General features: G+C 45.9%; 1 protein-coding gene and 1 pseudogene across 1 annotated transcript; both read left to right on the forward strand.

The window, feature by feature from the left end:
• Nucleotides 1–2,242: 2,242 nt before the first annotated feature.
• LOC105513141 lies at nucleotides 2,243–4,095 on the forward strand. Its single transcript, XM_011943971.1, has one exon. The coding sequence runs from the start codon at nucleotides 2,414–2,416 to the stop codon at nucleotides 2,792–2,794; it is 381 nt and encodes a 126-aa protein (XP_011799361.1). The 5' UTR covers nucleotides 2,243–2,413; the 3' UTR covers nucleotides 2,795–4,095.
• An 8,112-nt stretch (nucleotides 4,096–12,207) lies between these two features.
• LOC105513209 lies at nucleotides 12,208–22,578 on the forward strand (annotated as a pseudogene).
• The last annotated feature ends 661 nt before the right edge of the window (nucleotides 22,579–23,239 follow it).

Raw genomic sequence — 23,239 nt, forward strand, 5'->3', positions numbered from 1 at the left:
CAGTTGATGGTATAAACTAAGAAAATCAGAATAAAATATGGATTTTAGGTAATAAACGTCATTATTTGTTCATTAACTGCAACACACATACCATGATCATGTGAGATATTAGTTATAAGGGAAGCTGGGCCAGGTGTGGTGGCTCACCCCTGTAATACGAGCACTTTGGGAGGCTGAGGCAGATGGATCACTTGAGGTCAGGAGTTCAAGACCAGCCTGGCCAACATGGCAAAAACCCTGTCTCTACTAAAAATACAAAAAATTAGCCAGGTGTGGTGGCGGGTGCCTGTATTCCTATCTACTCGGGAGACTGAGACAGGAGAATTGCCTGAACCCAGGAGGCGGAGGTTGCATTGAGCTGAGATCATGCCATTGCACTCCAGCCTGGGCAACAGAGTGAGACTCTGTCTAAAAAACAATAATAATAACAGGGGAAGCTGGGTTGAGGTATACAGGAACTCTCTCTGCAATGTTTTCAGTTTTTCTGTAAAATTAAAACTATTCTAAAAAATAAAGTCTATTTAACATAAAAAACAAAAAACATTCCTGTCTATGCTCCTAAGGTAAACAGAGCACAGAGACTCAGGTTCAGCAGAGTGGCCCTGGTTTGGCTCAAAGGCACTTGTGAGAGTGCCCAGAGAGAGAGAATGTGACATGTGGCAGAAAGCAGAGCCACAGAGATGACAGAAGGGCCTGGGGAAGGGGACAGGATGTTATAGGAAGACAGGAGAAGGAGGGGTTGGGGGGATGGCAGTGAGAGAGCCCCTGTGCTTCAGGCCATTTCTTTTCCTAGTTGCCCTTCCCGCAGGACCCCTCTATCCCAAACTCTACTTCCACCCTGCTGGGTTTCCTAGACTGCATGATTTTGCCAGGTACTCCCCTCCACTCCTCTCCACCCGGCCTCTGGTTTCCCTGGGGCTGGGCCAGTGGGAGGCCAGGGAGGGGAGTGGGATGAGAGCACTTAGGCCCCTCCCCCACCAGTTTGCCTCCAGGGCCGCCTCTCTTGCAGGGGCGTTGCTGCTGTCAGGCAGCCCCTCCCTGGCTCTTCTCACTGGTGCCCTGGCTGGGAACTAGAGCTGTGCTTGCCCCTGCAGGCCTGGCCCCGGTGATGGTTCCTGCAGTGAGGACTGCACCATGCCTTGTTTCCCTGATCTCTGCCCACATCTTAGTAAATCCTCCCATTATTAAACATTTCTCAGTTACTCAATTGAGTACGTCATCGGTTCCCCCCCGGGACTGCAATGGACAGAAAAAAAGGTGACTCACTTATGGTGTTTCTTTAGTGTTCATCTTCCCCTTTAGAACAGAAACTCCACGAGGGCAGAGATTTTCTATGCTTCGCTCATTGTCACTGCCGTGGCACTCCATAAATACTTGTGAGATGAATGAGTGAATGCTGATCCGCAGTGTCTCATATGGTAGTCACTAGCACGAAATGTGGCTAGTGAGACTGAAACACTGAATTTTAAATTATAATCTGCAGAGCTACCTGTGGCTAATGGCTACAGTCTCCTCTCTAAGGGGATCTCCTGCACTTAGGCAATTTCCTAGCTATTCAAGTCTATTCCGCCCCAATAGGGGTTAAGAGAGTTGCTCAAGGCTGAGGCAGGGAAAGTAACTAAATCACTTTAGCTGTTTCCCTCACCCTAGGGAACTGGGCTGCTGAGTTTTCTGGCTTCTCTCTGGGCAGGCAAGCTCAAGAATGTGTGCCTTGCTTTGGGAAATTTGCATTTTAATTTCCCTGCAAACTTTCTCTTTCTTGGATAACTGTGCTCACCAGGCCTTTAAAAACTTGCAGCTTATAAGAGCTCTGGCCCTGAGCCAGGGGAGTCTCCAGCTGCTGACTGACCCTGCCTGGAAAGTCAACTTGGAAGAGCCACAAATGTCCTAATCCTCTTCCAAACCGCCTAAGCAGGTTTATCCAGTGACCTGTAAAACCAAATTAGTAAAGGGACACTTTAATTCCAGCTCGTTAGAGAGCTTCTAAAATCGTTGAGAAAGCCAACACAGCAAATTCTGCGCTGGGGCGGGGGAGGGGGGGGGTCTGAGAAATGCATCCCATTTTCAAAAGATGTTCTTGCTTTCTCCTGGTTTCTCTCACCCACGCAGTTCAACACACAGAAAACCTTCACAGGGATCTTCAGTGAAAGGGGGAAGCGGTTCTTGAGAAGGAGAAAATACGGTGGCCCAGCAAGGTCAACTAATTTTCCTCAAGTTCTGCCAAGTCCAGTCCCAGCTCTGGTCTCCTGACTCTGGCAGGGGGAACATTTGCACTGTTCTTGTTCCTTACCCCAGGAGCTGGCCTATTGCACAACCTCAGGAAACAGCCCGTGTGCAGTCCTGGCCCACAGAGCGGACATGTTCTGGTTTTTATTCAGCAGCTTTTTTATAAAGTGTGTTTTCCTTTCCCATCATGTCATCTGGAAGCAATTCCTCCCAACAGCTGGATTTGCTTTCACAATTGGTAAACACGGCGCATGGAAGGCCGGGGACGATGCGGAGCTCCCCGGAGGAGCCTTGTCCCCACCCGCTTGGCTCGCCTTCTGAAGCTTATCGCGGGTCCCCGCACAAGCCTCATCAAAATCGAGGGCGTCCTCTAGCAGGCGACCCACATTGCATTCCCCGCTTCAGAGGGTCAACGTGTTCTTCGGGGAAGAAATTTTCTGAATGCTTTGCAGATAAAATTGATCAGATGCAGGCCAGATTGCCAGCTGCCGGGGCCGCGTGCGCCTGTGGAGGCCCCACCAGCGTCGCAGGAGGCCTCTCTCCGCACCGCAGCCACCAAAGCCAGTAAGAGAGGACAAAAGCCCAAAGAGCACTGACTGAGCCTTCAAGGAAGATGAATGTCTCCCCAAAAGTGCTCCTCGGGGACAAGTTTCCACGCAGATGCAACCGGAACGCCGGCCAGGCTCCGGAAGGCGAGGCCCAGAGCGCAGCGGCCTCCAAGCGCCGGCTCAGCCTGTCGCCTCCGCAGCCAGGGCCCGGGAGGCCGCTCTTCCGGGGTCACGAACACGGCGCGTTCTGAGCCTAGAGGCCCAGGGCACAGTGTGAGCCGGAATAACGTGTAGGGGACACAGCCCAGGCCCCAGGCACTCCCTCCTGTCGCGGAAGAAATGCTGTTCTTTGATCAACGTTTCTAATGTGGGGAAACCAGCCGAGCACGTGGCTGAACTCTCGTTCAGGGAGCACGGAGTGCTGGTAAGCGCCTGCCCTGATGCACGCAGACGCTGCTGGCCAGGCTGAGGTGGGTTGCAGAGGCTTCTTTCCATGCACCACCACCCCTATGGGCAGCCGGGGCCTAACTCTCATGAAGGGGCCTTCCCAGGGGGCAAAGTGGGCCTCTGACTGCAACGTTTTCTGAGCAGAGATAGGCATCCTTCCCACTGGACAAACAGAAGGAGACCGTCAAGAGGAGAGGCTCACCAGAGGACCCTGGTGAGGGCGACGCCCAGCTCCTCAGCACAAGTCTGTGCTTCTTCAATGGAGGCGGTTTGCCTTGGCCCAGTGCGTGCGGAGTGCGTCCCTTCTAGCTCCCTCGGTCCTGTGGGCCCTCCTCTCTCTCCCTCCAGCCTGTTGGGAGCTTTATTCTTGTCGGGGACCAGAGGACAGAAACTACATCATACATTTTCCCGTGCCTCATAGTATCTTGCCTGGAATTTTGAAAATCCGTGAGTTTCTGGTTTTTCCATGGCAAGGTTCATTCCTCCAGACCTTAGTCACTCTGCTCTGGCTGCCTGGACTGCTAGGGAGGGGCCTCAGGGTGCACCTGGAGAAATTCACTGGGGCTCAGGTCAGAGGGATGGGTGGTTAAGAGCAACCCCTTCCTTAATACTTCAAAATGGCCCTCTAGCTTAAAGACACCGAAGCCATGTAACAACCAAATGCAATGTTTTGGCCGTGTTTGGATCCTGATTCAAACAAACCAACTGTAAGAGGAGATTTGGGGACAATCAGGAAGATTTGAATTGGGACTGTGCAGTAGAAAACAGCAAAGAATTATTGTTAATTTTGATAGGTGCAATAATGGTGTGGTGGTTATAGGAGAAAACATCCTTATCTTTTAAATGGTGTTTGTTGAAGTATTTAAGGGTGAAATAGGATGTCTGGAGTTTGTTTTTAAATACAAAGAAAAAAAAGATGAACCAAACATGCCAAGGTGTTAACGGTTAAATCTAGATGATGGCTATATGGGATTCTTTTATACTATTCTCTCCATTTTTTTTTTTTTTTTTTTTTTTGAGACAGAATTTTGCTCTGTCACCCAGGCTGGAGTGCAGTGGTGCGATCTCAGCTCACTGCAACCTCCACCTCTTGGGTTCAAGCGATTCTCCTGCCTCATGCTCCCAAGTAGCAGGACTACAGGCGCCCGCCACCATGCCTGGCTAATTTTTGTATTTTTAGTAGAGGCAGGGTTTCACCATGTTGGCCAAGCTGGTCTTGAACTCCTGACCTCAGGTGATCCACCCACCTCTGCCTACCAACATGCTGGGATTACAAGTGTGAGCCACTGCACCTGGCCAATTCCCTCCACTTTTATGCACATTGAAAATTTTTTTATATTAAAGAGTTTAAACTATAGGCTCCTCTGGGCACATTGCCTGTGGGGTAGCCTGGCTGTGCAAGGAGCAGTAAATAAGTAAATAAAATAGACAATTTTATCACAAAAACTCATAGAGGAGAACCAAATACACACTTACGTACCTGTTTATGCACCTGTAAATTTTTTTGTTTGTTTGTTTTTGAGATGGAGTCTTGCTCTGTCACCCAGGCTGGAGTGCAGTGGCCAGATCTCAGCTCACTGCAAGCTCCGCCTCCCGGGTTTACGCCATTCTCCTGCCTCAGCCTCCCGAGTAGCTGGGACTACAGGCGCCTGTAAATTTACGCATTGGCTACTCAATTCTGTATTTAGGTCCTTAATCTTCCCAGGGGTCAGCTCTCAGGTATAGCAGGAAAGTGACAAGGAAGGGCAGTCAACAATGACTCCTGGAAGCTTAAAAAATTTTTTTTGATATCTACTTATTTATCTATTTATGTATGTACTTATTTTTACCCTACTTGCCAGCTAATCCTACAAGCTTTGACCAGGGATTGCAGTACCACCCTGAGCCCCTCTGCCTGGCAAGAAGTGGGAAGGGAGCTTCTCACAGAATCCCAGATCTCAGCAGCTGTTAGGGCTGTGGCTTCCTCCTGCACAGGCTGCATTGCTGCAGGAGTGGTTCAGGGGCCTGTGTGAAGGAAAGTAGGACACAGACCATATGCCACGGAGTCAGGACTCAGTAAAGTTCCTATTATCATAGCTTTGTATTTCTCCTGCTGCCCTCACCCCCACATTTCTACATTGTCCCATCAGTGTGCCACTGTCATCCTGCCCTGACTTATTCAGGACTTGAATCCAGGAATAATCCTATGCCAGTCCCCTTGCTAAACACCAGGTACACAAAAGGGCAGGGTAAAGACTGTCCATCAGGGCAATGGAGAAGCCTCCCTGGCCCTGGCACCAACTTTCACCTCCCCATTCTGGGCTGGTCTGTGACCTTTAGGCTTATCCTGATCTTGGGAAGGATTAACTTCTTTGCTGTTTTCTTATCTCCTCTTTCTGGCTGGTAACGTAGGCTTTTTTTTTTTTTTTTTTCCAGAAAGCCCCTTTTCCCCTTCTGCATTGAAATATGCTGGCTATTCTATTTTCCTTTATGTCCATGAGTAAAAGGTAAGTTCCTGATGTACTGGGCGATGTCTTGGCCCTTTCTTGGTACTGACCACAGCACACAGCCCTCCAGCATGGAAAGGAAGGCCTCACGCATAGAGGTACAGAATGCCATTGCTGAGAATCTAACGGAGTGATTGCCAATATATGTCATAAGAAAAGACTGCTCTTTCATAAATGAAAACTCATTTTTAAAAATCCTAATTATACTTTATCTGTTTGGCTCAATATTTAATATCCCTACAGTATTTTAAATGGGCTCTCTAATTTTGCTTTTTTTTTCTTTCTAATTATTTCTATCTTTGTTTCAATTGTAAGAAGTTAACAAGAACTACAAGTCTTGCCAATAGCATCCACACTTTCAGTTTTAAAATTTCTGCTCATTTTTTGGTGAGCAACAAGACTATTGACACCACAGAACAGACAGGGGGCGGACACTGCAGCAACCAAGCATAGTCGCACTGGTGTGATGTCACGAAACAACTGAGAAGTTTTACTTGTCCATGGGCACTCGAAAGTCCAAATTCAACCTACAGAAGGTGATTGAAGAGGGTTAAAGCACAAAGTTTGAAAGCGTGGGTTGTTCGCAAGCCAAATATATAGAAGTTGAAAATGTTGTCCAGCCCCACACAGAATGTAAGCCCCTCGCAGGCAGGAACATTGTCCATTCTGTACATTGCTGTATCCCAGTGTCTAGAACAGGGGCTGGCTCATAGTAGATGCTCAGTACTTACTGAAAGCAGCAACTGCCTATGCTTTGGAGTTCTTGTAGCCACTTGTCCCATTCTACCGTGTATTACCATTATTGTATTTTATTTCAAGACCAAAAGTTTTTGAAAGCAGAAATAAGTCTTCCCTCCTATTACATGTATCTCATTCACAACTAGGATTCAATAACTCTATAGTAAGTTATCTAATTTCGCCAATGATTAAATAATTTAGAAACAAAGTCCTAAATAGATCATGAGGAAAGCGATGGCCCATGCGATAGAAATGGACAATTGCTGGAGCCCCTAGAAGGCCTAAAGTAACTGTGTGGCAGGGAAGTAAATTTCCTGCCCCAGAAATCTGGCAAAAGAATTCACTTGAGGATTTAAGTCTCAGAAATAAAGACCCAAGGTAAGAGGCAGAGAAGGGGAGGTCTTTTTCAGGGCCTATAGATTAAGGGTATTTAGATACCAGTTAAGAAAGGGACCAGATGCCAGCCAGGTTTGTGCTTCAGTTTAACCATGTTCCTTGCAAAACTTGCTTATGGGAAGATCAGAAGCTCTGACGATCATTACTGAAGAGGATTCAGAGAAATTATCGCCTACTCCCGGTTGAAGAGAGAACAAGTCGTGGTCTTTTTTTGGTGTCAACCTCTATTGAAATGTGCTGTTGTCAAATCAAAAAGGGGACAGATTCGGAATTTTACAACTCTGATAAAAGTGAAATAAAAGGAAATCTGTATCATCTTAATCAAAGCATGTGCCACCTGAGTCGGCTCCCCGTCTCGTCCCTTGGCCTTGGTGACTCTCGTGTGCTGGAGGTTAAGGGTTTGTTAAAGAAGATGGGTTTTGATTAAGTGTCACATTTAGTGTGATGTGACATGCTCTTTATCATTGCAAGGGAAGATTGGGGGCCGAGGGGAGCTTTATAGCTAGTTCCCAATATAAATTAGGAGTCTTGGGGAATGGGTGCTTTGCAGTTGGCCTTGATCTTTCAAGGGCCCAATGAATGTGTGTATGTGAGAGTGTGCATGCATGTATGTGTGTGTGTGTTTGGAGAGATAGCAGAAAAGTCAGTTTCCAGGTTCCTGCACTAATGGGCTGGTTACCCCCTCTTGGAGTTTGACTTGCAATTGTAACACAAGGCTCCAGTTCTAAATTTGTCCACATTCTTGATGTACCAGGCAAAGGTCTTCGTGCTTTTTACTCCTTTGGAATTTCAGGGTTGCCACTGCACAAATTTGAAGATAGAGAAGCAAGAGGAAGCATTCCAAGTGCTGAATGCCATTTCTAACCAGAGGCCATGGATGATGCCTCCCCTGACTTTACCCGGAGAAAGAAAACATACAAATTCCCTTCAAATCTAAGGTGCACAGCACACCTGCAGACTCTGATTCTGGCTTAACTTGGAGGAGGGAGAGCACAGAGAAAGGGGTCACAGGAAACACCCAGCGTGAGATGCAGTTCTCACAAGGAAGGGGAGGAGAGAATGGGGATTGAGGAATACATCCCAGAAGGACACTTCCACCCAATGGATTCCCTGCCTCCAACTTAATCTTCTCCAAATATCACTCACATGGAGTCTCTTCCCTGCTCGAAATCTTTCAATAGCCCTCCTTTTCCCTCCCACTGCTACAAATGAAAATCCACACTCTCCATCCTGGCATTCGATGCCCACATCCTGAACACCACCAAATGAGTCTTCTGTTCACTGCCCACAGAGTGACTTACTTGTTCCTGTCTTCAAGCACCCACTCATGTCGCTCCCCTGCCTGAAATGCCTTCCCCGTTTCCCTCTCCCATGGAAAGGCCACCCATCTTCCTTAAGATGGAGTCACAGCCTGCTGAGATGACTCCTTTTATTTATTCCAGAAATATGAATTGAGAGCCTACTAAGTGCCCAGAACTGCTCTGGGCACCTGGGATAGGACAGAGGACAAAACAGACAAAGCTGCCTGCCTTTGGGGAGCTTGCACTATTGCAGAAGGCGGGACTCTGATACTAAATGTTAAACGCAGTTCATCAGCAGGATGACTTAGTAGCTGAGGTTGCTATGAAAAAAAGAACAAAACAGATCAGGGAAAGGGAGACCAGGAGCTTGGGCATCAGGGGGCAGAGACCGGTTGCAGTATTAATAAATATGTTCAGGCCCATCTCACTGAGGTGGAAGATTCTGGGGAGCTGAGAAGATAGCTGAGCCGATGCCTAGGGGAGGAGAGTTCTGGGCAGAGGGAACATCTAGAGTAAGGATGTTCTCTGTCCACACAGAGTTGCCCCGTCCTCAAGAGGGATGGAGCACCCCGCCTTCTCTCCCTTCTCCTCAATTTTCTGCAGGCAGCAGGTCTCTGGAAAACACGCCTGTGGACAAAGAAGATAGAAGAAGATTCATAAGGTTGACACTGAAGGGAAAGGCCTCTAATGTTTGTTGTGGCATTAAGGCAGAGAAGTTAGAACAGTAATGGAGAAGTGCTCAGGTTTTTATTGTTATGTTCAAAGGTAATTTTTTTAAACATCAAATTTCTAATAGTATTACCCAGCTATTGCCTCTTGATGCGGGAAAAAATGCCAACTACACTTGGGAAATAGCCAGCACCGCTTTGCTCCTTGAAACAGCTCCTCCCGGCTCAGTTCCTCCCTCCTGCTGACTCACCCATTGCCCTGCGGCTGGGTTTCCGCCCTCATCACTGAGACTTCACCAAAGCTTTCTAATGTCCATCTACCTGGACAGGGTCCCAGCCCCATCCTTACGTGCAAGTCGTCTTGCCTTAATGTGGATTATGGAGCTGAGTCTCTGCTCCTTCACTTCCTTACTGTGTGACCTTGGGTGAGTTACTCAGCCAGTTTGGGACTTGATTCACTTGTCCATTAAATGGGGTTTATCTTAACATCCTTCTGTGGCTCACTCCATGCAAAGCACTGGGCGTAGGGCCTGGCCCACCGTCAACCGCAAAGAGTGATCGGGTTGCCACTCTGACTCTGACTCCAGGGTTTCAGGCCTCCTATCGGAGCCTTCTTCCTCTTTTTTTTTTTTTTTTTTTTTTTTTTTTGACAGAGTTTTGCTCTGTCACCCGGGCTGGAGTGCAATGGCGCAATCTTGGCTCACTGCAACCTCCACCTCTGGGATTCAAGCAATTCTCCTGCCTCAGCCTCTTGAGTAGCTGGGACTACAGGCACCTGCCACCACACCGGGCTAATTTTTTGTATTTTAGTAGAGACAGAGTTTCACCATGTTGGCCAGGCTGGTCTTGAACTCCTGACCTCGTGATCCGCCCACCTTGGCCTCCCAAAGTGCTGGGATTACAGGCATGAGCCACCATGCCTTCCTCTCTTGCTGCTTGTGCTTGCAGCCTCTGCTCCCTCCCACCTTTCTGCCCATTCCGTAAGTGACAGCGAGGTTTCCCAGAACTGTGGCTTCTCTCCCTGCCCACACTTCCTACCTGGCCTCTTCACAGCCACAGTCAGGGCTTCAACCACCCCCATTTATACTAGTGGCCACCACCCCCACTTTCTCTATCCCAGCCCCTAGCCCGAGTTCCAGACTGATGGATCCACTTTGTGCGTGCGGAGCAGCACTCAATCCAAGTCTGTCTAGGCTGACCTCATCTCTGCCCCACCCTCACCTCCTCTTCCTGATCCCTGTATATCATTACCGCCCCTCCCTCCCAGCCTGTCATTCATTCTTTTAATCATCAACACTCTGGAATGTCTGTAAAGTTAAACAAAGATCTCTGGGATGTGGTCCTTACCCTCAGGGATCTCCCAGGGCAACAGACAGAGGCAGTAATTACAATTCAAAGAAGAAGGTGGCTTGACAAAAGGAAACATAGGCCTTAGGTGAGTGGCAACAGAGGGGCCTACCTGGCCTAGGGGTTCAGGGGACTTCTCTAAGGGGACTTGAGGAACCCAGGCAAGAAGTCAGCAGGAATAGCCCTGAATACATTCTTATTTTGGAGGACTCAGTTGCCTATTGCCTCAGGAAAGAAATAAGGACAGGTGGCTTACAGACCTCTCTGGGCCCCAGGCACTCTTACGTGTGGAGACCATTAAATGCATGCCTGTCCCACATCAAACATAGTTGTTTAGTATTACTGTTTCTGAGCGATCTCTGATAACTTGGCTTTTTAAAGTTATCTTTCTGGCTACAACCCCCCTAGCCCCCGCTAATTTAATATTCGTTGCCTATGACTTCTCTCAAGGCCATGAATAGTCAGAAACCCTTGTACAGGAGAAAAATCTAACCCACAGCCGGGCGCGGTGGCTCAAGCCTGTAATCCCAGCACTTTGGGAGGCTGAGATGGGCGGAGCACGAGGTCAGGAGTTCGAGACCATCCTGGCTAACACGGTGAAACCCCGTCTCTACTAAAAAAATACAGAAAGCTAGCCGGGCGAGGTGGCTGGCGCCTGTAGTCCCAGCTACTCGGGAGGCTGAGGCAGGAGAATGGCGTAAACCCGGGAGGCGGAGCTTGCAGTGAGCTGAGATGCAGCCACTGCACTCCAGCCTGGGCAACAGAGCCAGACCCCCCCAAAAAAAAAAAAAAAAAATCTAACCCACAAATTGCTGTCAAATGTACTGAAATTTTTATGAAATCAAAAGTTAACAAGAGAGCTGACATAATTTACATTTTGTAGCCACTGAAATATTTGTTAATTTTAATTTTGCACATTTCTTCTTTTGGAGCTACCCCACCCCCACCCCCCACCCCCACACCACCCCCTGCTGCCGGGGTTCAAGTGTTTTAGTAGGACCCGGGCAAGTTTGTAGTCCTGGTGATGAGCTTAGGGAGGTTACTGGGTAACTAGGCCATCGGAACCAAGCCAGCATCCACCAGGATGGAGAGGACAGGCAGGACAGGTGGTATTAAAGAGACATTTAGGAGAGACACATTTAGGATAAGACTTAGTGAAAAATCAGAGTTGTGCAGACAGGACTTCAGGGCGACTCTGAGAGCCTGGGTGACTGGTGGACCCATTCCCCAAAGACACAATGAAGGAGAAACAAATGGAGGGAAGAGAAATGGTTAATTTGGGGTGGAGCACATTAACTCCAAGACAGGCAATCAGTTTGCCTGAAGGACCCCCAAATGGAGACATCCAGGGGACTTTAGATGGATGGGTCTGGGGATGAGCAGAGCCAGGGTAAGTGGTAATCATGATATTAACACATGCTCTTGGCTTAGGAAGGGCCAGCCCCTGCACTAAACACTTTGTCCTCTCAACAGCCCTTTGGGGTAGGTGCTGCTACCATCTCCACATTACAGATGAGACTGAGCTGCAGGGAGGTGAAAGGAACTTGCCCAAGGCCACACACAGATGTAGGTGGGGGCACAGTGCCCAAACTCTGAGCCACTTAATCTGGGAGATGGGAGGAAGTAGGAGGTGCCCAAAGTCTTGGGAATACAAGTAAAGGTTAAAGTGTACAGAGACAAGAGATGATTCTGAGGGAACACCTAGTATTTTAGGAGAGTCTGTGGAGGAGCAGCAACTAGAGAAGGAAGGGGAGACCTGGACAGGGTTGGGTCCTGGATACTTCTGGGATGCCAGAAGGAGGGTGGCAGAGCCATCATTGTGAGGGGCTGCCAAATGGCACTGGATGTCCATTTGGCAAATTGGAGCTAAATTAGCAGGGCTCCAACTGAGGTTTGTGGGAGTATTCAAAGGCAACCAAGTAGAGCAGGGATCAGGATGAGAGCTGAAAACTCACCAACATCCCTCTCCCCAAGCCGGGTACCACTCCCCACCAAGTCCCACATGAGCCAGAACACAGCAATGGGGTGCAGGTTGGGGGGTGGGCAAACGATGGATGTAGCAGAAGTATATCGAAGACTTGCCTTTCAAGTTGTTTGGCTGGAAGGAAAGGAGAGTGAAGGTGATGTCTAGAGAGGGAAGCAGGGTTGAACGTTTCTCCCTGAACCGAAAGAGCAAGCAGACAGGGGAGGATGAATGAATGAACTGGGCACTGCGGTTACCTAGTGACCCAGCAGAACACTTTCCAACTGAGTCTTCCTTACAAACCACAGAACATAGAGCTCCATCCTGAACTCCCTACACTTTGCTTCAGTAGGGCTTTCAGGGTTGACAGTTTTTAGTCAGCCCTGCAGAAAGGAGACAGACAATCAGTTTGCTCCTAAATATCACTGGCTCCATTCAGCCTGGAATGGCGACATCAGACATCAAAGCACAGACTGCTGGGGCGTGGGGGACCCGAGAGAACCATAGGCAGAGCCTTCTGAAACAGAAGAGTCACACGCAAGGATGACTCTGAACATTCCCTCTTTCAACAAAGCGATACAGGCTCATTAAATAACATGTGGAAAACACAGAAAAGTTAATTAAAGAAAATATCCCAGTCATAGTCCTGTTATCCAAACACTAGTATTACTCACTTTTTAAGATCTTCTGGAGATTTTCTCTGTGTAGGGTTTTTGTTTTGTTTTTTAAATCTTAGCTGTAATCATCTCTACAATTTCATATCCTGCTTTTCCTACTTACTATATTGTGTTTTCTTCTGTCATTACTCACTTTAGTTTATTGTAATGAGTGCATAAAATGTCATCGTGTGAATTTGTCAAAGTTTATTTAACCATTGCTCTAGAGTTGGATATTTAGATTACTGTCAATGTTTTGCTGTTATCCATTTTTGTTATTGTAAATGATATTATAATGCATATGTGCACATAAACCATTTTTTGGCATTTAGGGTTATTTCTTAAGACAGAGTCTCAGAAGTGAAGTTATAGAGTTAACAAATATGAACACTTCTCAGAGTTTCACATTCATACTGCCAAATTCCTCCCCAAAGGGCACTATATTAATGTATACTGTGATTAGCAATGCGTAAAAATGTGAGCTTTGCAATGGCTTAAACCACACTGGCTAGTATTACTAAAAAAAAAAATTGTTTTTGCTAATTTAATAGGTAAAAAGTGAGCTTGATTTTTTTTATATTTAATTCATTTATATTTTTATTTAAATTTTGTTACTGTGCAATGTTATCATTATTGTTTTTGAAATCAAGGTGAGCAGCGGAATAATGCCAGTTTTGTTTCACTCAGTATTTCTCTTTTTTTTTTTTTTTTAATTGAGGGTAACAACTAGATTTTATTAATCAAGATTTTACGGAATATACTCTTGGTCCCTCCCTATCACCAAATAGTTGCAAAACAAATGAATATCGGACATTCATGCACTGATGCAAGTCTAATAATCATCAAGTTCCATCTTATTTTTGGCCTTTTGACATATGAACCCATTTAATTTTTCTGAGATAAGTTTACATGAAGGGTGTCATTCAGTACCCATAAAATATGTAATTATTCATGGCATATTGGTGTGTATGTATGTATGAGTAGAAACACAGATGTGTTACATATATTTTTGCAGAGAGGATGGCCACAGATTAGTTAGTGAGATTCAAGGAGGAATGAAAGACTCCTTGAATGGTAGATCATATTTTTTTTTTTTCACATTTAAAACATAGTATCTTTATTAAGTTGCCTTGCACACTTCTGTAAGTCTTGGACTTTTGATATCATCAATAAGTATAAAATGTATATTTAATCTGAAATCAAGGCATAAACAAAAGGAAATGAAATGCATTTACAAAATGTGGCTATATTGTATTGAGCTACATAATTGTGTAATCGCATTACTCTTTTTTTTTTTTATTATTATACTTTAAGTTCTAGGGTACATGTGCATAACGTGCAGGTTTGTTACATATGTATACTTGTGCAATGTTGGTGTGCTGCACCCATCAACTCGTCAGCACCCATCAATTCATCATTTATATCAGGTATAACTCCCCAATGCAATCCCTCCCCCTCCCCCCTCCCCATGATAAGCCCAGTGTGTGATATTCCCCTTCCCGAGTCCAAGTGATCTCATTGTTCAGTTCCCACCTATGAGTGAGAACATGCGGTGTTTGGTGAGCTTGATTTTTTAAGGTAAACTTTATAGTGAATTGTATCACGCATTCAGAAAGTACACAAATCACGGGTGAATTTTTACAAAGTGAACACCCCTGAGTAACCGGCACCCAGATCAAGAAACAGAACCTTACCAGAACCCTGGAGGCCACTGTTGTGGCCCTGTTCCCCCTCCTCCACTCCACCCAAGGGTCATCGTTGTTCTGACTTCTCCCACCACAGGCTAGTTTTGGAAAGTGGCATTGTTCTAATTTTCATTTCCTGAATTACTAGCGGAGCTAACCGCCTGCCACATCTTAGTGGATGAGCTTTAGTTCCTCTTTTGTAAATTGTCTTTTTAAGCTCTTTGTCTAGGAAACAGTTGATTCTTTTTTTTTTTTTTGAGACGGAGTCTCACTCTGTCGCCCGGACTGGAGTGCAGTGGCCGGATCTCAGCTCACTGCAAGCTCCGTCTCCCGGGTTCACGCCATTCTCCTGCCTCAGCCTCCCGAGTAGCTGGGACTACAGGCGCCCGCCATCTCACCCGGCTAGTTTTTTTTTTGTATTTTAGTAGAGACGGGGTTTCACCGTGTTAGCCAGGATGGTCTCGATCTCCTGACCTTGTGATCCGCCCGTCTCGGCCTCCCAAAGTGCTGGGATTACAGGCTTGAGCCACCGCGCCCGGCGGAAACAGTTGATTCTTAAGCAATTTCCCAATGTCGAGTTTGGTTAAAGGTGGAGTGTAGTCATCGCGACATTGTTTGAAACTGGAGAAGCATGTCGTATGTGTGTATATGTGTGTATGTTCTTTGCTCTCATGATCTCATCCTGACAATGTAGTAGTCCCCCCACCCAAAGTTTCACTTTCCATGGTTTCAGTTACCCATGATCAACTTTGGTCTGAAAATATTAAATGGAAACACCAGAAATAAACAATTCCTAAGTTTTCAGTTGCACACTGTTTTGGGTAGCATGATTAAATCCCACAGTGCCCCACTCTGTCCCTCCTGGAGGTGACTCACCCCTTTGTCCAGCATCTTGGCGCCATAGACGCTCCCTGCCCGTGGTTGCTCCGTAGCCCTCTTGGCAGTATGACTATGCCTGTGTTCCAGGAACTCTTACTTTACTTAATTGTTCTATCTTATTATTAGTTATTGTTGTTAATCTCTTACTGTGTCTAACTTATTAATTAAGCTCTATCATAAGTAGGTATATAGGAAAAAACGCAGTCTATGTAGGGTTCAGTACTATCTGTAGTTTCAGGCAAACACTGAGGGTTTTGGGGTGAATCCCCCCCATGAGGGGGGCAGATGTACTACTCTTATTTACGCTTCTCCATTGCAAAGCAAGATGGCATCTCTTTAGGCAACACCTGGAAGCCAGGGTAACTTTTTGGTGACAGAGCTGAGCCTAAATAGACTCTACTGTTCTTCCAGTGTCTGTGAGAATTACAGAAATAGGTCACTGAACCTTTTTAAAAATAGAACTGACACATTTGGGGAAAGCATTTTTTTCTGCTGAGATAGCACACACTACAAGATGAAATGATCCCTAGAGGGTAGATGAATTTAGACAGTTGGTATTAAAAATAAATAAATAGTCTTAATGACTCACAGGGAATATAGCACCTTTCATAAGAAAGGTCTCTAAACATTGTTACCTGAACAGACCACAATACATTTCTAATATACAAGGTACAAGCCATTGCCAGCCCCTGCCCACCCACACCTGGCAACAGCTTTTGATGGGAAGAGAAGGGCCACATCAGCTGTGGGCAGTTCCCTCAGCAATGCCAGATGTCCTGTCTCCCTGGGTGAGCTTGATCCCCTCTTAATTTCCTACACAGCCCACCAGCTCACCCTTGGACAGGCATATGGCTGCATAACAGGCAGGAAGGGGGAGGGTTACCTCACTGCCTGCGAGCATCTCCACTCCAGCTCTTCCAAGGCCTTGACCAATTTGGGGTGGGGCAGCCCCAGAATCCTTTACCCAAGGCTCCCCATGAGCTGTCTAGGACCCCAGATCTGCCTGTGCAGGGCCCTTTTCAACTTCCTCCTGAGCCGTCTTCAGAAAGCTCCCTCTGGCTATTGCCCAGCCCCTCTTCACACCCCCCTGCTGCCTTCAGGAGCCCCACAAACCCACAGTGGAGCTCAAGTCTTCTTAAGAGATTCCCAAGGAACTACCTCCCTTTCCATGCTGGGCTCTGCTACTGAGATGAGCAAGGTCTGCCAGCTGGAAGGCAGGACCTCGGGGTATGGTGGGGAAGATGCTTTGATTCAGCCCAAGAATGGCAGGAGAATACCAAGAGGGATTGGCTGTCCCAGGAGTGGGGCGTGAATAGAAGCAAGGAGTGAAGCAGAGCGGGGGCAGGGCCACTTGCTTTTTAGGAAGCGTGGGCAGCAGGGAGAAAGGTACAGGGCTGTCACTCTCCGGGTATCAGAGCAGTGACCCTGGGAAAGTGGGAAATAGGAGGGGACAATTCAGGTATAAGACATTCTTCAGAAGTAGAACCCACTGAAGATTTGGTGACATAGAGTTGGCACCAAGGGAAAGATGAGTCACAGATGCCATGCAGCACCTTCTAACAAGAACACAGCTCCTTTCATGATACGCATTTCCATTCCATAGGAGTGTACTGAGTGCTTACTTTGTGGCAGATATTGCCGTAGACTCTAGAAATGACATGTGGCTACTACCCCAAGGGAGTTTTAATTCTGTTGAGTGAAAGACAGGCAATGTAGACAACAAAGTAAACAAATAAAAAAGATGATTTCCCATGGTGACAGATGCTCTTGGAAAATAATTTGGGCTGGGGGAATTGTGTGCTCAGGGAGGAATTTTCAGAGAAAATGACATCAGAGTTGGATAGAAAGAAGGGGCCAGTCCAGGAGAAGCCAGGGCAACAATATTCTAGGTAAATAAAAGAGCCTCTGCAAAATGCCCCAAGGTAGCATCAACCCTGGCACATTTGAGGAACAGAAGGAGGACCACTGTGGCATGACAAAAAGAGTTTTGCAAGACTAAATTGTTTTCTGACCTCTTGCAGAGCTGCCGTTGAGGTCTTACTAACTTAGAGTTTCACCTCTGGTTTCTAGACACTACAAGCCCTTCCCGTTTCTCTTTTCTCTTTCTCTCCAGACCAGCTACAGCAAGGAGTGAGATCAGTACCTTAAGACCCAATGTAAGACTTAAGAAAGGACTGGAACCAGTTCAGTCCTCCCAGAAGCCAAATGGGGAGGGAGTCCTGAGGCCAGTCTGTCTCCTTTTTTCAAGAATGTGGTTCTTAACCACCTTTGAGCTATGAACTCCTTTAGCAATCTGATGCAAGCTGAGAAAAATACACACTCACATAATTCTGTACACAACTTCAGAGAAAGCACATTGTAGACCCTCTCCTAAGGTCGCTACTTTGGCTGTTCTTTCTAAGCCAGTTCATTTTCTCATTAAGGCTGTGTCCTTTTCACCGAAGAGAGTATGTGTGGAAAAAAAACACCTTATAAACAGCAAATCAACCTATTAATACATACAGCCTATACATTCAAATTCTTGTAAGATATAGAATAGATCAGCCGGGTGTGGTGGCTCACGCCTGTAATCCCAGCACTTTGGGAAGCTGAGGTGGGCGGATCACGAGGTCAGGGGTTTGAGACCAGCCTGACCAACATGGTGAAACCCCATCTCTATTAAAAAAACAAAAATTAGCCGGGCGTGGTGGTGTGCGCCTGTAATCCCAGCTACTGAGGAGGCTGAGGCCGGAGAATCACTTGAACCCAGGAAACGGAGGTTGCAGTGAGTGGAGATTGTGCCATTGCACTCCAGCCTGGGCGACAAAGTGAGACTCCGTCTCTGGGGAAAAAAAAGAGTAGATCTTCCATAGAGATGCATCCGTATATAAAATATAACTATAATAATGGTAAAAACATATTTACAGTGTTTTTACTTTGCAGCACACATATATCATTCTATCCCATTGAAATCCTTGGCTTATGGTTAGGGAAGACATTGTCCCATTTTATAGATGAGGACACTGAAGAAGAGAGGGCCAGGTGGCATGCCTGCAATGACAGGGCCGGGTGGCAGCAGCACTGGGACAGGAACCAAGGTCTTGTCACTCCGAGGCCCAGGCTCCCCAAGAGGCAATGCCGTCTGCACTTCTCTTTGATTGCTCTCTCCCATGGCCCTACGCAGAACCTGGGGGCGCTCACGGCAAAGGCAGTCTTTGTGCATGCACACTTGGCCCGCATCAGCCTCCTGGTGGGAAACACAGACACAGAGGAAATGATGTTTTCTAACACAGGGAAAGAAGCACAGGGCCTGCCTTCAGAAATCAAGGTTGCGTAGACAGAGGGGAACTTTTTACTAGGGCTTCCTCTTGGCCAATTAAACCTAATGACTCATTTCCTTTTTCTTCTGAAAACATACAGCATTTTCTCCTACCATACTGAAGGAGGAGAAACCTGGAAGAACGCCACCTAGTGGCCCAGACCTTCAAGATCGTGACTCCTTCTCCACCTGCCACCCTGCCCCCACTTCAAAGGCCACCTTGCCTATTAGAAAACTGGACCCATACCCCTCGCCATGCAGCAAGATAATCTCAAATGGATCAGAAATCCAACGTAAAAAATGAAAACAAACAAGTATTAGAAGACACATCGGTGGACTTCTTTATACCCTGGGTGTGGGAAGTCTGTCTGTGATTCAAATCCCAGATGCAAACCAAAGGGCCTCTGGGTGTTTGCTCCTCCAGCTGAGAGAGGAGTTGGGGAGGAAAGGGGATGTGTGTGCAATCTTCTCCTCCGTGTGGCATCTGCCGTACCCCATTAGAGCTAAGTGACTGTCCCCAGCCTGGGCTCCTGGGATCAAGGGGAGGGAAACAGATTAAAAAAAACAATTAAACTGGCTGGGCCCACTGCCCCCTTTGCCTTCTGGACAGACAGGAAAAGAGGTCTCACTGCTGTGCCTCACAAAAAGGAAGACACTCAAGATATCAAGAGGCATGGAGCTGGGCACAGTGGCTCCTACCTGTAATCCTAGCACTTTGGAAGGACAGGGAGGAGGATCCTTTGAGCCCAGGAGTTTGAGACTGGCCTGGGCAAAATATCGAGACTCTGTCTCTACAAAAAGTAAAATAAAATAATTAAAAATTAGCCGGGTGCAGCATTGTACCCCTGTAGTCTCAGCTACTCCGAAGGCTGAGACAGGAGAATCATTTGAGCCCAGGAGGTCAAGGCTGCAGTGAGCCAAGATCACACCACTGCACTCTAGCCTGGGTAACAGTGGAAGACCTTGTCTCAAAAAAGAAAAAAAAAAAAAGAAGTTTTTTTTTTTTTCAAATAAAAATTTTAAGAGAGGAATGGAAACCCAGTCCAAGCTCAGCCTGACACCAAAATGAATGCTTTTCTAATGAAAAATCAAATATTTCAATGAAATAAAAGAAAGTATTAATAAATTCAACAACTTTAAAAAAAACCTGCTGCATGGCAAGAAAATTGGCACATTGTGAGAAATATTGGCAACATTTTCACAGAAACAGTTTAATCTGTAATATTAGGAATATAACGAACATTCAAATATTGAGGGGAAAAGGCCAAAACTTGATAGAAAATTAGGCAAAAGGCATGAACAAACAGTTCACACACACAGATACAAAAATATATAGATGGACCTTAAAATACAGAAAGATGTTCAGATTCACTCATTATGTTATAAATATATATTAGAACCACATTGAGATACCAATCTTTATAAAACTGACAGAATTTCAGATGTTTGACAGTGCACTCCATTGGCAAGGCTGTAATGATTCTCATAATCATTGGTGGGAATGCAAAATGATACAACCCCTGTGGAGGGAATTTGGAAATATCTAGCAAAACTATGTATGCATTTACCCTTTGACTCAGTAATACTATCTCCAGGAATTTATCCTGAAAATACACTTCTACAAATATAAAACAACATATTTATAAGGTTGTTCACGGAGACATTACTTAAACAGCAAAATATTAGAAACAGCTTCATTCAATTAGGATAGTAATTGAATAAACTGTGATGCAGTCACACAATGGAGTACCACACAGCTGAAAAGCATTGAGGAATATTTCTCTGAATTAACATGTAGTAATTTCCGGGATATATTAAGTGAAAAAATTAAAGTACTAAAGAATGGATATATTATGCTACTTTTTTTTTGTATTAGAAAGAGAAACACAGGAAGAATAAACCAAAACCAAGCAGTTGCCTATAGGGGATTGGCAGGAACGGAGTGGAAGTAATAAGGATGTGAGTTTACCCTTTCGTATTAGTCTGTTCTCACACTGCTAATAAAGACGTACCCGAGACTGAGTAATTTATAAAGGAAAGAGGGTTAATTGATTCATAATTCAGCGTGGCTGGGGAGGCCTCAGGAAACTTACAATCACGGTGGAAGGGGAAGCAAACACGTCCGTCTTCACATGATGGCAGCCAAGCAAAAGGGGGAAAAGCCCCTTATAAAACCATCAATCTCGTGAGAACTCGCTCACTATCACGAGAACAGCAGCATGGGTGTAACCACCACAATGATTCAATCACCTCCCATCAGGCCCCTAGTACAACTCACAGGGATTATAGGAACTACAGTTCAAGATGAGATTTGGGTGAGGACACAGCCAAACTATATCAAATTCTGAGTGTAGTTTTTTGATATATAGTTATACGTAACTACATATATAATTATATGTATACATATATATAGTTTTGACTTTTGAACCTTGTAAAAGTTTTTCATATTTAATTTTTTTTTTTGACGGAGTCTCACTCTGTCACCCAGGCTGGAGTGCAGTGGCATGATCTCAGCTCACTGCAGCCTCCAGCTCCTGGGTTCCAGTGATTCTCCTGTCTCAGCCTCCTGAGTAGCTGGGATTACAGCATGTGCCACCATACCTGACTAATTTTTGTATTTTTAGTAGAGATGGGGTTTTGCCATATCGGTCAAGCTAGGCTCAAACTCTTGACCTCAGGTGATCTGCCCACCTCGGCTTCCCAAAGTGCTGGGATTACAGGTGTGAGCCACCATGCCTGGCCCATATTTAAACTTTTTTAAATTTTGAGAGTTTTGTCAAAAAGAAAACCTTAAAATTAAATGCAAATATAAACAAATGAACTTAACTGCATATAAAATTAATAATAGAACCATACAGAAAAAAAAAAAGGTTGACATGACCTGTGAATACAGTATTCTGACTATATACCCTTAACTGGATGTATTCTAAGAACGAATAGTACTACAAAGAAGTCTTGAAATTTTCTTAGGCTTGATGTTGGAAATGGGCTTTTGCACTACCCAGAGAGGGGTCCATTCTGCCTTGTTCTGGATTCCTGTCTCAATTTAAAGGGAAACGTTCACAATTTCCAGAGCCCTTGATGTCCTGCCAATGAAGGAGGAGGATGTCCTTAAGTTCCTTTCAGCAGGAACCCACTTAGGTGGCAGCAACCTTGACTTCCAAATGGAACAGTACGTCTATAAAATGAAAAGTGATGGCGTCTACATCCTAAATCTGAAGAAGACCTGGGAGAAGTTTCTGCTGGCAGCTCGTGTCATTGTTGCCCTTGAAAACCCTGCTGATGTCAGTGTCATATCCTCCAGGAAAACTGGCCAAAAAGCCATGCCATCGTTTGCTGCTATCACTGGAGCCACTCTTGTTGCTGGCCGCTTCACTCCTAGAACATTCTCTAACCAGATCCTGGCAGCCTTCTGGGAGTCACGGCTTCTTGTGGTTACTGACCCCAGGGCTGACCACCAGCCTCTCACAGAAGTATCTTACGTTAACGTACCTACCATTGCTCTGTGTCACACAGATTCTCCTGTGCACTATGTGGACATTGCCATTCCGTGCAACAACAAGGGAGCTCGCTGAGGGGGTTTGATGTGGTGGATGCTGGCCTGGAAAGTCTTGCACATGCCTGGTGCCATCTGTGAAAGGGAGGTCATGTCAGATCTCTGCTTCTACAGAGATCCTGAAGAGACTGTAAAGAAGAGCAGGCTGCTGCTGGAAAGGCAGTGACCAAGAGGAATTTCAGGATGAATGAACTGCTGCAGCTCCTGAGTCCACTGCTACTCAGCCTGAGGGTGCAGACTGGTCTGAAGGTGGCAGGTGCCCTCTGTGCTATTCAGCATCTCCCTACTGAAGACTGGAGTGCTCTGCTTGCCACGGAAGACTGGTCTGCAGCTCCCACTGCTTAGGCCACTAAATGTATAGGAGCAACCACTGAATGGGCTTAAGCTGTTTGTTCACAGGCTTTTAAACACCACGAAAAGAAGGCTGACAGAAATAAACACCGATTTATTTTAAAAAGGAAATGGTAGGTCAGGCGCCATGGCTCACACCTGAAATCCTAGCACTTTGGGAGGCCAAGGCAGGTGGATCACTGAGATCGGGAGTTCGAGAACAGCCTGACCAACACGGAGAAACCCGTCTCCACAAAAAATACAAAATTAGCTGAACATTGTGGCGCATGCCTGTAATCAAAGCTACTCAGGAGGCTGAGGCGGGAGAATCACTTGAACCTGGGAGACGGAGGTTGCGGCAAGCCAAGATTGCACCATTGCACTCCAGCCTGGGCAACAAGAGCAAAACTCCATCTCAAAAAAAAAAAAAAAGAAGGAAATGGTATTGGAGCAGTCATTCTAAAAGTGTTTGGGGTGTATTGTAGGATAGAGCAAATAGTTAAATATATTGATGTTTCCTTTTTGCTAACAGGTGTGTTAAAATAAACTAAATGAATGAATGTATTGATGGTGTTGGAAGTCAGAGTTCCCATTGTGGAGGAAGCAAAGATACAAATACGGAACGGAAAGATGAGGAGGAATCCTGTGGAGCTGGATTTTAATTGGAATAAATTAAAAAAAAAAAACTAGTGTTCTAAAAATATGCATTTCCTAG

Source organism: Colobus angolensis, unplaced genomic scaffold, assembly GCF_000951035.1.
Source record: "Colobus angolensis palliatus isolate OR3802 unplaced genomic scaffold, Cang.pa_1.0 Scaffold224, whole genome shotgun sequence".
Taxonomy (NCBI): Eukaryota; Metazoa; Chordata; class Mammalia; order Primates; family Cercopithecidae; genus Colobus; species Colobus angolensis.